Source organism: Parasteatoda tepidariorum, chromosome 8, assembly GCF_043381705.1.
Source record: "Parasteatoda tepidariorum isolate YZ-2023 chromosome 8, CAS_Ptep_4.0, whole genome shotgun sequence".
Taxonomy (NCBI): domain Eukaryota; kingdom Metazoa; phylum Arthropoda; class Arachnida; order Araneae; family Theridiidae; genus Parasteatoda; species Parasteatoda tepidariorum.
The window spans coordinates 39,451,053-39,466,475 of record NC_092211.1 but is presented as its reverse complement, the minus strand read 5'-3'; the positions used below and the strand labels follow the sequence as shown (position 1 = coordinate 39,466,475).

The 15,423-nt window shown below is 27.8% G+C and overlaps 1 protein-coding gene across 1 annotated transcript in view; it reads left to right on the top strand.

Moving 5' to 3' along the window:
- Nucleotides 1–14,934, top strand: part of LOC107451427 (glycerophosphocholine phosphodiesterase GPCPD1) — a 28,690-nt gene extending 13,756 nt beyond the window's left edge. The window contains exons 7-14 of the mRNA XM_043043372.2: nucleotides 488–626; nucleotides 1,311–1,365; nucleotides 1,444–1,536; nucleotides 2,007–2,084; nucleotides 5,195–5,325; nucleotides 6,836–6,971; nucleotides 7,052–7,212; nucleotides 14,770–14,934. Coding sequence (XP_042899306.2) covers nucleotides 488–626; nucleotides 1,311–1,365; nucleotides 1,444–1,536; nucleotides 2,007–2,084; nucleotides 5,195–5,325; nucleotides 6,836–6,971; nucleotides 7,052–7,212; nucleotides 14,770–14,896 — 920 coding nt within the window. The 3' untranslated portion in view covers nucleotides 14,897–14,934. The remainder of the gene's footprint in view (nucleotides 1–487; nucleotides 627–1,310; nucleotides 1,366–1,443; nucleotides 1,537–2,006; nucleotides 2,085–5,194; nucleotides 5,326–6,835; nucleotides 6,972–7,051; nucleotides 7,213–14,769) is intronic.
- Nucleotides 14,935–15,423: the final 489 nt, after the last annotated feature.

The window sequence follows — 15,423 nt, the reverse complement described above, 5'->3', positions numbered from 1 at the left end:
AAGTTTAGTTGTCTGCATCCTTAAATTAATACTTAAAGTTAAACAAAATGTATGTTACTCCTCTAGAAATATAACATAACCTTGAACTTTAATCTTACATTACAAAGCATCATACAAAGGATGAGCCGGCTGATTAGTCTATTTCCAACAATGTGCTCGACTTTGCACACGCAGGTCATTGAATAACCAGAGCGGGGGAGCCATCCCCTTTGCAGGGGATCATCCATAAGGCCGTAGAATTCCCAGACCATAATAGTATATTGTGTGACGTAAATAAAAACCAACTACTACTACTAATTATATTCCTTGTCTAATATAAAAACAAGCTGATTGCTTTATACTGAAACCTTATCCTTAGGCATTGATACTGTCTTGCACTCTACTAACTAATATATGTTCAAAATTTTGCTTATTTTGAAAATTGTTTTTATCTTTACCAATCTTGCTTAATTCAGCCAAATACTTAATTCTGAATGTTATGTTGTAGTGGATTATTTGATAATCCGTCCTATGAAAGACTTTGTGTGTGATCTCAGTGTATCCTATGCAAAACATTGGAAAAGAAGTGAAAAACGCTCCTTAGATGTGGGGCACAGAGGGGCTGGAAATGCTCGCAGAAATGACAAGTAAGCAAAAAACTGAATTTTTTCTGAACTTACTTTTATTGAATTACTTTAAATACATACTTTTAACCATAGAAGCAAGTTTTATTTTGAAATAACTTAGTTTAAAAAACTAATATTTGTCTTAGAGTTTTAAATAAGTCTCACCTTTTATGCATTCATAATTAATTTTATTTGGAATCAATGCTGATTAAATTAGTAGTATAGTTTTTGTACTAATCTTAAAGTTGTAACTATTTTTATCTTAAATTTTTTCATTTATTTATTTTTGTTCAAATTCATCAAGAGTTCAATATTTATTTGTTGCTTAAATGCTGAGTTGGTTGCTTTGAAAACAAGAACTTGATTTATCGACAAATTTATAAAACCTACTTATATTTCTGTTTAGAAAGTGCAGATTTATGAAGTTAAAAGTAATATTAAGCTTCATGTTCAAAAATGGCTTTCTGCCTGGAATGTTGTACCAAGGCTTTTCGGCCTCACTATTCCCCCGATTATATTTAAATTGGTAATCTTGAAAGCTTTTTTTGAAAAAAATTTACATTTTGCTTAACATAACACTTTACTAAAATAAAATAAAATTTTACTGAAATAGTTTAATAGATTTTAAACCCATCCAAAAATAACTTACATTTATTTAAATCTACTATATTGAATTAAAACTTGTTTGTTTGTCTTTAATTTTAGGGTTGAAAATGTTCTTGAAAATACTGTGGCTTCTTTTAATTATGCTGCAAAACATGTAAGTTAGATTACTTTTGTGTATTCATTAAAGTACTTTAATTTTGTAATTATTTATCAATTAAAATTTTTATTCTAGGGAGCTGATATGGTAGAGCTAGATGTACAATTGTCCAAAGATCTGGTCCCAGTAATATATCACGATTACTACATTTGTATATCCATGAAAAAAGTAAGCATGTCTTTTTTGTGCATTATGTTAATATATCAGTGTTTGGTACATGAGTTGAATTTAACATTGTTTTCTATTCTGTGATTTAAACTCAAAATTAGTTTTTAACTCTTTCACATTTAACCTGGTGAACATGTTATTTTCTGAAAAGCTTTTTAGTACTAAGGTATTAAAATTTTGTGTTTTTCTTAATAGTGCCAAGTCTGAAGTATTTATTTATTTAGAAAGATAAATTGGTTGTTATTTGCTAAATGTACATTTGTTTAGAATTTATTAAGCATACATTTTTTAACTATCAAGCTCTGTGATATGGATGTATATATATACTGGTTAGCTAACTTTTTATTAACATTAAAAAAAAGTAGGTTTTACTGTGTAGTAAACTAAGTCATGAAATATTTGAACTGTTAACAATGATAAATAAAATGATCAATTACATATTTTTTTTAATTATGTATTGTCTATTACAGAAAAGAACCCCTAATGAAGATGAATTACTTAAACTAGCTGTACAAGATCTTACTGCTCAACAGTTGCGTTTGTTAAAAGTATGTGCACTTTTATCAATCTTTTTTATGAAGCTTGTGTTTGCATAGTCATTGCTTTGTGTTTTTATTGTTTTGCTAATTTTTTTTAATTATTTTATTATGAACTTATCGTATGAAATTTCAGTTCATATTTGCAATCCAATGCCAGTTAGTTGCCTTTTTTTAAAATTTTCTATTGTAAAAAAAGCTTTATGAAAAAAAATCATCTATTTATTCATAATAATTAACTTCTTTGCTCTTTAATTTTAAATAGTCTATATAATAATGATTTGAAATAAACTAATAAATTTTATTTTGTGAAGTTATAAATGTTATGCAAACTTATTTCTTTCTTATCATTTATATTGTTATTTACAAAGGCTGTAAAATTAATATCCAGTAATTTAATTTGTTGCTTGTTGATCAGCAACAGTGTATCAAATTATATTTTTAAATTAAATATTTTCTTGTGATTTTTCCCCTACATAGAAATTCTAAAATTTTGTTTAATAATTTATGTTTTTGGATGTTAATTATTATATATAACCTAAATAAAAATATGCATAAATGTTCTTGCAATAATTAGTGTCTATTTTAATGACTTATACTTAATATTAATTTAGTCACAAAAAATCATAACAGGGTTGTGTAACTTTCAATACCCCTTTAATAATAAAGTAATCTTAACAAAACAAAACTATATTAAATTTCATTTTATAAAGATATTCAATTCTAAAATAATTTGCAATATTACATTTTATTTGAAATAAAAAAAATAACGAATTCATTAAAAAAAATCCATTGAAATTGCTAAATTTAAATTGTGCATATAATACTATATTGTGAATCTTTTTTTAAAAAATTCACTTCATGCTTTCTTTAAATTGTAATTATGTGAACTACTTAAAGGCTAAACAAAGAATGTGGCGAGGAAAAAAACTTAGTAGATTCCTTAAATAATTTTCCTTTTTTGATGTTTATTGACCAATTTTTTTTTTAAAAAATTACGTGTATACAATGTTTAATGTACTTCAAGTTTTTTGTTTTCTCACAACAAACATTAAAAGTCATTAAGAAAAATGTTTCATCTTCAATAACAAATCAATAATTCAAAAACATATTTGAAATATGATCTACTAGTTAATTAGTTATGCTTTTAAATATTTCAAAGTAGATTAATTTTTGAAGAATTCTTCCTACCTATTTCACTACCTCTTCTTAAAATCATTCCCTGTAGCCATAGAAGTTTGGCACATACTTCATAAGCCCATTCATGGTTTCATGGCTCATTCACATTATGTTTTTAAGAAGTGCTTATTTTCGATTTTTAAAAGCCCTTAAAGGAGCTTTTTTTCATTGGGTGTTATTTAAAAATTGCTTAGTTTTGTGTTTTCAATAAAAGTCTCGTTTTTTGCCATGTATTATGCAAAAGTGTGCTGTCAGTCGTAACCTTTTACAAAAGAAATAACGCAAAATTCTACAAAAACTAATTCACCATTTTATTATTCTTTTTCATCCATTGTCCAAAAAACCAAAAACAAATAGAAAAAAAATCATATCTATAATATCAAGCTTTTAGCTCGCAACATCAGAAAATGCGTGTTATTACATCACGTGACCCTGACACCTTCCCCCCAGAGTCATATTAGATCCAAAGATCGAATATGGCAAATAATTTAAGGGTCACACTTTACACATAAACAAACTATGTTTCACATTCACCCAAATATTCACTGAATCTTAGGTTTAACTTAACACTAGGTATTTACTTTAATCACCTAATAATAATAATAGGAAAAAATGTTCAGAGTCTTATTTTAGTTTATATTTACAGTCTGGACAATGCATCTGCATTACTAAGTTTCGATCCTTTGATGTGACTTGCCTCAATATCATGGCGTTGAATGGCTAACGCCCATCTCTGCAACCTCGGGCTTTGGGGTGTCGCACTCGTCAGAAATACTANTAATGTGTACATGTTTTAACCAACATCGTTTAAAGTTCTATTTTATGCATGCTAGATTTGTTGGTCGACATTCATCATCCTGACATTATAGCATATTTACGTGCTATTGATATTTTTAACAGTATATAAATATTTATCACCTTCGGACATTTTACTTACTTTGTACATTTTATACTGTACTTATTCATACTATTAATCTTGTTTTATTCACTTACTGGTACGTTTTATTCACTTACTAGTACTGTTTTATCAGTTATAATTGTGCTACTATTAAATTTTTATATGCACTTAGGCTTTTGAAATGTTTCACCATATTGTTTAGCACAGCATGTCCTCATTTGTGCCACTAAACCCTACATTCAATCAATCAATCAATGAATAAAGAAAGTAATATGCCAATTAATAGATGCAGGTGATATTTAACTTAAGAAATCAGGCATAAAACATGTTTTCTTTGTATTAATATACCTTTTTTTATGGATTCAGAATCTTGACCTTCAAAATATGGAGATTAGCCATGGTTGAAAAAGTATGGTCCAATAGTTGAACCAGGAGAGCTGTCAAAAGCTTTGTCTTCTTAATGCTAATATAACTTTTAATATATTTCAGCATGTCTCTGGAATTATTTTAGTTAATTTTAAAAAAAATTTTACAAATAATTGTAAAGCTCGTTAATCCAAAAGTATTTTTATATATACATATTTTTTTTTTTTATTTCCAATGGCAGAGAACTTGACATAAAGGGAAAAAAGACATGAACAGGGAAAAAAAAGTCATTGTCTCATTCGGCCTCGAGCCTCCCAATAATGCTCGACCAAGGAACTCCCACGAATCGCTCTGCTGTGTGAAATGTGATGATCATCCATGATGATGTGATCCCCCCTTTTTATAAAAAAAAATGGAACTTTAGATTATTCAATTATTTTTATTATTTAACTATTATAATAAGGGGGAAATATTTAAACTGTAAGTTATAAATATTTTTATTTCATTTTAAATGGCAAAATCCAACATTTGGCCAAAATTGGTTAAGTTTGCTTTTTCTCATTCTTGACTATTATTTTTAATAACACCATATCTCTAATAAAAATGTATTTTGTTTCTCGGACACAGTTTTTTTTTCTTTCATAATTATGTGCATTAAAGCTGTTTTTAATCCTTCTAGGATGGAACATGGGAATTGGATCTTAGATTTGAAATGAACAAATACATTGATGTGATTCTAAAAGAAATATTAGAGAATGCTGGTAATCGCTACATTGTACTATCTTGTTTCCATCCAGATATTTGTACCATGTAAGTTTATAACTATAGTTTTAAAGATACTTTATCTTAACAATATAGTCATTTATAAATTATTTAATAGTATTACTTTAAAATAAATCGTTAATTGATAAATCTTCAGTTCAAATTGAATATTGCATGTATACTTCTTTTTTGAAAAGTAACTTTTGACTTTTGTATATGTCATCTCTTAGGAAAATTATTTAGTGATATAATAATTCCCTAATCTAGTTCATCATAATCTATTTAAAATTTCTATTTTGTATAGTGTTTTGAGTTCGTATGTATCTTAATGATTAATGAAGTTATTTAAAGTTACATTTTATTGAGTAACTTAGTATTTAAAATAGTTCCCTAACTGATAAATCTTAATAACTTACTATAAGTTAATTTCTAGTCTAAAATCCCCAGTTCTAATTTAATTTTTTTCTGATACTTTTTGGGGGTAAGAGAGGCTATAACTTTCAACTTAATTTGTCTTTCTTGACATGTAAGAGTTTGATAATATGGTCTAATTAAATTTTATAATTTCTAATTTTAATAATTTCCATACTATTGTTTACGATACTAGTTCTATTGAATTCTCTGAATTAACATGATATCTAAATGGCATAGAACTGTTCAAATCATTATCCCATCGTAACATATTAAATTCATTGAAAAATGTGTTAAAAAGTTGATTATGTTGTAAGTTTTGCAAATTTTTCTTTTATGTATATTTTTATTTAATTTTTGTATAGAAGAAAATAATATGATGCTAGAAAAATGTTCTGCATTAAGTACATATAAGGATTCTTAATGCCACTCGTCTTGTATGTGCTGTTAAATTATCTAAAATCTAATTTCAGTTTTTTTTGTCAAACTTTTTTAATTACATAGTTCAAAGAAGAAATAATTCTCAATGCATTAGTTGGCTCTTTGAAATATGAAATACATTAACCCGTTAATGGCCAATCTTGTGTAGAATTTTAAGAGGAAAAAAATTTCAATGTATTCTTTCAACATATTTATGAATCATAATTTGGAAACTTACTGCAGTTTTACTTCTAAATATGGTTGAAGATTTCTAATAATGCTTTAAAATAATTTTTAAGTTATATATCCACTAAAGGATAAGAAAAATTTTAACTATTCAGGTATACTTTAAACTAGCATACTGCAAAGAAGGAACCTGTCACAAAACATGTGTTTTTTGTACCAAATTTAAAATGTATAAACTTGTAAATTGCCAAGCTGTTGTAGAATTGTACAAAAAAAACCTGTGATTCCTTGCAAAATATTTATTAAATATGCTTGAACTTTTAAATAAAATTAAATTTGTTGACAGTTCAACCTGGCTATAAAAGTGATAAATTGAGTTAAATACCCCTTTAATCACACTTGATTAAAATTCTTTCTTTTTTCCCCCTTATTTATTTACATATTTAATGTTGATATCTTAAATTATTTTCTTTGAAATAGTTTTAAGAGCAGTTGTTTCAAAATTTAAATTACATTGTTATCATTTGTTTTTCTCACATAGGGTAAGACTGAAACAGAACAAGTACCCATTGTTGTTTTTGACACAAGGGGAGACAGACAAATACCCACCTTACTTGGATACCAGAACCTCAAATATACCAATGGCTACATATTTTGCCCTGAACACTGGTCTTTTAGTATGTATTTTCATTTCCTTTCCTGATATTATCAAGTTGGAGAGTTTGATTTTTATAAAATAAATATATATTACTTTTAGGGTATTGATGTCCATGCTGAAGATCTGATGAGAGACCCATCACACATACCGTTTGTAAAAGATCGAAATCTTATTCTGTTTTGTTGGGGAGAAGATATCAATAATGGTGATGTCATAAGAAAATTTAAAGAACAAGGCGTTGATGGAGTTATTTACGATAAGTAAGTTTTAAGAGTTTTATTCAATTCTTGTCTTATTATGCAATACTTGTTAATTGTTTTTCCTATTGAATCATTTAGATTGATTTATATGTAAAGAGTTACTCAAAAATCCAAACTACTAACATTACTGGTTTTATTTATATTGTATGTGGTGATAAATAAAGAATAACTCAATTAAACTAACTCACATAGTTCAGATTGTGATTGCATGTGGTGATATATAAATAATAACACAAAAATACAAATTAACACTCTATGTTGTTTAGGACTGCATGTGGTAATATATGATAAATAGTTCAAGACGCCCAACTAACACTATACTCATTTTTGCAATTTTTGGTGAATAATTTAGAATTTGTATTGATTTACGAAATATCATTGAATATGCCTTTGACATGCTTGATATATTTAATAATGAATTTAGTTAGTTGTAAATAATTGCTTTCTTTTACAAGATTTCGGACACATGGTACTCAGTTGTGCTTTCCTCTTTTTGTAAGATTTTAGTTTTCTTTGCGTTTTCCTAACACAATAGCAAAAATATCTAGCAAGTTCTTTATACAAATAAGTTTGTATGAGCATACTAAGATATACATTATAATGAATCTTTTGTGTTCATAAGCTTAAGCTAAAACACTATAATCAAACGACTTGAGTCCTAGATTTTTTTTTCTTGTAAATTTCACCATTAAAATTTAGTTCATTTTGCAAATAGCAAATTTATGTTCTTGAACCAAACTATAAATTATCTATTTCTAATTATTTTACATGCCTTATATGAAATTATCATGATTAAAATACAAAGGTACACTTCATCTAATTAAGACCAATAATTACGCTTAATTAAAATTTACATTACAAATTAAAAATATCAAATTTTAAAATAGTTTATAATTATTTTTTTTAATTTAATTATATGTTAACAATGTTCCTAACTTTTGCTAATTTAGAATTTGCCTTTTTATTATAATTTTATACTAAAGCCAGTTTTATTTGTGTTTGTATCATTTTTAAATTCTTTTGAACTGCTCAGTTCTATTGTTGCATTTTTATTTATAACAAAGTAATACTTTTTACAGTTTCACAAAACTTAATAAACCTCCAGTTAAGGACAAATCAAACTGCTGATGCAGGGTTCCAATTTCCTCAGTTAAGCTGCTTAACAGGTTAACAAACAAAGCTATGATTTCTAGGCATTCCTATTTTTGCACGCATTTTAGTAACTGTTTTTGCATGTCTTTTTCTCCATATTTTACCTAAGAACTTTTTTCCTTATTTTGCTCAAAAAAACTCTTACAAATTTAATTGTTTTTCTTTTTAATTATTAAACTTATAAGTTGTCAATCATGATAAACTTCTTTAAAATGCTGACAAAAATTTTATTTTACTGATTCGATTGAGTGTAGTACCAGATTATACCTTAGAGACACATTTAGAGAACATGATTTGAATTATACTTTTAATCGTGTATGTTGCACATTGAAGTAAATCTGTATCCTTTAATCTCTGTATCCTATTATTAATTATTATTTGAGCATTTTCAATTCTACAGACAGAAGTTACATATTGTTGTGCAGTTAATAGTAGTACATCAAAGTCTTTTCATAAATATGCTCATAGTACAATCCCAACATTGAAGAATTGAATGAAAATTGATTTGTCCCATCAGTAGACTATGATTCAAAACTATTATTCCTATTAAATTATTTGTTTTAGAATAACAAAGCTATTGAAGTAACTACATATACCTTTTTACCAGTTAAAATTCCTGTTGGCCTCTTTTCAAAAAGAATGAATTTGAACTATAAATTGCTTTGAATATAAATGTGGTTTATATTAACCAAATACTGAACTTGTTGGGGATCTGGTTGAATTTATTATTCTTGACCGTGAATAAAGAATTAAACTGATGAAAATAGAGAGATTTTGCATAGTTTGCCATTTGTTAATTGTAACAGTAACCTTATTTTTTTACCCCTTAGTGGTAGTAGTGCTTTGTACGGAAAATTTTTGTGTAGGTGTTGTGAAACTCAAATAGCATTTAATATTAGATTTAGGGAGAGCTGTACCATTTTGAAAAGTCTCTATTAAACCAAGATTTAATTTGAAAATATTTATATATTGAGTTGACCATTTAACTATATAATATATATCTTAATTAGAAAACAGCATTTTTCTTTTAATTTATTCTCTCATAAACTATTCTTTATTCTAATTCATGCATGGTTTTGCATATTTAGTTACAGTTTCAAAATAATTTCACATTATATTTTAAAATTTAAAAAGATGTTTTTTTGAAAGAAGAAAGCTAAAAATAAGCTTGAAGTTTTCCCTCATTCAAAAGAATTGTTTTGTTATTTGTCCTACAAAGCTGAATTTTTTTAGAATGTTAGAATTTTAACTAATCTACTAACTAATTAACAATGAGTTAAATTAAATATACCAATGTATGGAGAGAAAAATAGTTCAATAATTATGATGATCATCTTAAATCTTTGCGTATAGTCAATGTTTTGACAATTCAAATTTTTGTTTAAGAAGTTGAAACTGATAAATCACTTAATTTCTTGTTAATTAAATTTTGAGTACAAAAGAATTAAAGCAGAAATATTGCTTTTTGTTTTGCTACCATAACGAAGAAATATAAGGAAACTCATCTTTAAGTAAACATTGACACTAAGTAGCCGATGAGATTCAAAATTAATGAATAAATAAGTGCAATTTTTCCAATTTCAAAATATTGGTAGTTACCAACAAAAAAAAAAATTTCCAGTTTTAAATTATTTGTTGAAATTTTCTTGAAAAACCTGAGCAAGTGTGGAGCATTTTTATATTTTCAGTAAAAACCCTGCTTTTTTTTTCAGGGAAAAAATTCGTCAAGAGTAAAAGATTTGGTGATTAACAACAATGCATAAGAAATAATACTTCAAGAGTGGGAAATATTTCTAAAATAATTTTAATTTAATGTCGTTAATAAAAGTTTTCTAAACTGCATGTGCATGCATTACTTTGAATGCACTTCATTTAAAGCATCACAGCTTTCATAGAGTATGACTTGATCTAGATTGGTTAGTTATTAATTTTTTGAAAATTAACAGTGGTCTTCCGCATTGGTTTTATAGTATTAAAAATGTATTCAAAACACTACCATTTTATTCTATTTTATTAAGATTTTGTTATAATACCTTTAATTCATTTATATAATCACAACATGAAAAATCCTTCTCCTTTTTTATAAGTTTTCATTTCCTGTTTTTTTAAATGTTAATATTTTAATTTTTAGAATTTTTTTAATTTGCACCATATTTGTTCCTTTTATTTTGCCATTCAATGTTTTGATCATTGTTTAACCATTTGCATAGTGACCACGACTGGTTAATGCATATATTTTGACTGCTGAAAAAATGCTTAATTTGTTCGATTTAATTTTGAGGTGTTAAGTCTGCAAAAGTCAATCCCTAAGTGACAGTTTAAGACTTCTCGAGGGTAGATATTGAATAGTACAATATCTTGAATTTTTATTATCAAATGTATTTGCAATTAGTAAACATTCCAGTAAATACTTTTTGCCCCTAAAATTTTGTATTGTAATTCAAGATGCCAAAAATTATTAATAAAAATTTTAATTTTTTTTAAAGTTATCCCTTCCTTTAATGATATTTAATATTAATAAAAGAATTTATACAAAAATTGCCATTCGAATATGAATTGGGTTTTCGATTGATATTTTCTTTTTTTATCTGGAGATTTTATATTTTCAAGCTCTTTATATTAACAATATTCATCAATCAATATATAATCATCAATCTATATACATCATCACATTCATTTATATTCATATTAACAATATTATTACATGTCTTTTAGATATCTAATAATAGCTCGTATATTTCCTACATAGTTGTAAATTACTATTTATACTCCATTACTAATTCATATATGCAAATTGAACTTATAATAATACACTAGCCTCCTTTCCGCTATATTAACAGTAATCTGGACATTTTACTGCAGTTTGGCTTTGTATCTAGAATTTTAAACTTGTTTACTTTTTCCAAAAAATTTTTTTAAAGTTGTTTTTGTTCATGCACCATGTAGTAGGGCTAGTGTGAGCAAATTTGATAACAAATTATGTGATTGTTTATTATAACTCAGATAGGTATATCTAAAGCCAAAATGAATTTGAAATTTCAATCTAAGTCTTATTAGTGAATGAATACTGACAAATTTGAGTTAAAATACTAATTTTTAATAGAGTTTTTCACTATATTGAGAAAGACATTTTGAACGCAAATCAGTACCTTTGAGAACTGTTATTAAATCTGATTTATTTGAAAACACTGCGCCAATTTTAAGTTTAATCAATTTTAATTTGATAAAATGGTCATAATGGACAGCGCTGGAATAATGTTACTAGTGCTTCGGTGGAGTAATGTAAACAAAGGGAAGAAAAAAAAAGACTGGACTGTCATTGTCATTCTATTTTAGTTTAATGTTAGGCAAAAAAATAAAAAGAAATATTTATTAAAAACTATGTTTATATCTTTTAATATGTATTTTAAATTTTCTTAAAACCTGTAAAAAATTCATTAATACAAAAGTTTTATGGTAAATTTTTCAGATTGAAATCACCATTTGTAAAGTATATCATATCTAATTAAGAAAATGAATGACATCAAATGTGTTAAATTTGTAACCGATTCATGTTTTTTCCAATGGAAGTTGTCTAAACAGCCGCATTCAACATCCGATGGAAGCGATAGGAATTTAACACACTTGATATCATTTATTTTCGTAATTAGAATGATATTCCTTAGAAATAGTGACTTGTATCTCAATGAAAAAATTTACCACAAAATCTTCGTATCAATTCATTTTTTAAGGGTTTAAAGAAGTAAACATTGTTTTTAATAAATATTTATTTTTTACCATACATTAGTCTAAAATAGAGCATCAGTCTTTTTTGTGACTTGTTTACATTAATCCAGTGGAGCTTTGGTAAAATTTTTCCAGCATTGTCCATTCTGACCGTTTCATCATCAAAATAAGACTATAATTATTGAAATTGGTTCTGTGCTTTCAAATAAATCAAATTGAATAATGATTTTCAAATGTACTGATTTATGCACAGAATGTCTTTCTCAATATAGTGAAATGCTCAATTACAAATTAATAGTTTTAACTCAAATATGTCTATATTTGTTCTCCAATAAGACTTGGATTGAAATTAATTTCATTGTTTTTAGATACGCCTTTCTGAGTTGTAACAAACGACCACTTAATAACTTATCAAATTTGTCGACACTACCTTGTATAAAGTGTAAATAGTGTGAACAAAAACAAGCTTTAAAAAAAATTGAGCAGATCTGAAACAAGTGTAATTCCAGGTAAAACCAAATGCAGGTAAGGGACCAAATTATTGTTTAAAAAAAAATCTCAGGAGTTATTATTTTTAAATGTTTAAAAAATATCCTCATGAACTTCCCTCTCTCTTATATGAAATTCAATGTGAACCCAAAATTTATGAATACTAGTAATTTACATTAATGGAAAAATATACCAGTTACTACACTATCTACCAATAAATATTTGGACACATGTGATTGAAAAGAAAAACAAACATTATTTATAATCAATAATAGGTTGAGCCTCCACGAGAGGCAATTACAGCGTGAACTCTCCGGAACATATTTTCCACTAGTCCTTGTATGAAGGTTAGTGGTATTTTCTTCCACTCGGCTTGGAGAAGACGTAAGTTGCTTCACCGATTTGGATGGGATCCGTAAAACTGCCACAACGTAGGAAGAACATTGTCATGCAAAACAGTGCAGTCAGCGTTGAGCTTACCATGAATGGGGACCAAGGGTCCCAATCTATACCAGTAGAAACACCCCCCCAGACCATAATTCCACCTCCACCGAGCTTGACTGTTGGCACAATGCATTCTGGCTGGAGACGTTATCCAGTCATACGCCAGACTCTGCCATCCGAATGGTAGAAGGTGAACCTTGATTTGTCGGTCCAATTTTTATGTGCTTTGCACCACATTAACCGAGCAGTGTGGTTGGACTTCGTGATCAAAGGCTTATGGGCAGCAGCACGACCATGATAACCAAGCAGATGTCCTTCCTTACGAATGGTATTAATTGAAACAACACTCCAGGATGCCTGTTGAAACTCTTGGAGTATGTGGGACATCAGCTGGGTGCAGTTGTTCCGACTTTCTCTGGACAACACCTATCGGTCTCTATCTCCCAGTTACGTTGGTCTTCGTACTCGGGACACTCACCGCACACCTTCCACTTCTTAATCACATAAGCCACTGTCGATTTTGGGTAATTCAGCTTACTAGATATGTCCCTTAAGGATCGGCCATTTTTGTGATACCCGACAATTATACCTTTTTCGAAGTCAGAGAGCTCCGAACTACGTGGCATCTTGCATAGGACTAATGCTGATGTTGTTCCCTACACGGTATATACCGGCGGAAAGAGTTATGTATCTCAGCCGCAGATATAGTCATTTGTATTGGTGTCCAAATACTTATTGGTAGATAGTGTACTACATATTTTTTTAAATATTATGCAAATCTAGATTTTTTTTTAAAAAATCAATTAAAGACCCTATTTAGGTCAAAATAGCAATTTTTATACAGTTTTGTTTACTAATATTAAATATCATTTAAGTAAAGGAATTAATTTGAAAAAAATCCATTTAGAAGCATTGTTTCATTTGAGAAGAAGGAAAAAAAAGAGAAATTCAAAAATTTAGAGGTGTTATCTCTCCATGAGAAATCTATACATTTTTACGCGTGTCACTTAGGGACTTGGCAGCCCTCAGATTTAAATAAAACAAATTGAGCATGTTTTCCATCCAGACAATTTAAACTGAAGTCAAAATAATCAACATATATGCATTGACCAGTGGTGGTCTATATCCAACAGTAGTTAGTATGCAAATAGTTTAACAATGACCAAACAATTTAAACATTGCATGGCAAAATGAAAGGTACAAATATGACAAGTAAAATTTAAAAATAAAAAAGATCTAATTCTAAAAATTAAAATATTATAAACACAAGGAAATGAAAACTTAAAATCAACTTACCTAATTCTGGTTAATTGAAACTATACAGCTGCAAAAATTATCAAAGTAGGTAAGAAACTGTATAATTTATAATATGTCAATAAAAGAGTTGAAAGTTACTTTTGCACTATCAATGTCTTTTTACAAATTTCTATTGTGGTATTCACATATGTGATTATGCAGCTGCACTCGGAAGTGTATCAGTGTTGCCGAACCATATCTCAAAGAGGAAATTTTACACATAAAGTTATTTAAGATGTCTAATTTACCCCCTCACCACTACCCTATAGCAATGTACTAGCATCACAGCAAGACTAACAAGTTGGCGAGCATGTTTGAGATTAATTCATTCTTATTAAATATCTCATTTCCATTCTAAAAAAATTATTTAAACAGTCATTAAAAACTTATGAAGACCACTGTTCAATTCCATTTTAGAACTTTTAATGGTAATTTGTATTTTATTTTTAGGGTTGATGAATTCACTACAAGTCATGAAAATATTTTTCTTATGGAAACTAAAGCTCGAATGGGATTTCTCGAATTAGTTGGTTGCACTGAGAATATGAGCACCTGGTCATCAAACTCTACTAACTAATTTATTTGCATTTTTTGTTTGTTTAATTGTTGAAACAAAGNACTACTTTTATGTGCTCGAATGGCAGGTTAGACAGGTTTAAAAAGCAAGAAATTCGGGAAAAATTATATGAGAATCGGGAAGTGTTTCCATATCTGATGTTGAGGATTGCTCATCAGCTAAAGATTACTAATTTTTTTTGTACGCAAGACGAAGAGTAATGAAAAATAACATATTTTTTGCCACTACATAATATTTTCATTTATTTGATTAATGTGTAATAAAAGGGAGGAGTTTGGGAACCATTAGTTAAATTGCCTGCGTAACGGATATAGTGAACTCCCGGTTATAGTGAACCGAAATTTCGGTCCCTTGAAGGTTCACTATAGCGGGGTTTGACTGTATTTTAATTTTTAGAATTTTTTTTTTAATTGGCACCATATTTGTTCCTTTTATTTTGCCATTCAATGTTTTGATCATTATTTAACTATTTGCATATTGACCACGACTGGTTAATGCATATATTTTGACTGCTGGAAAAATGCTTA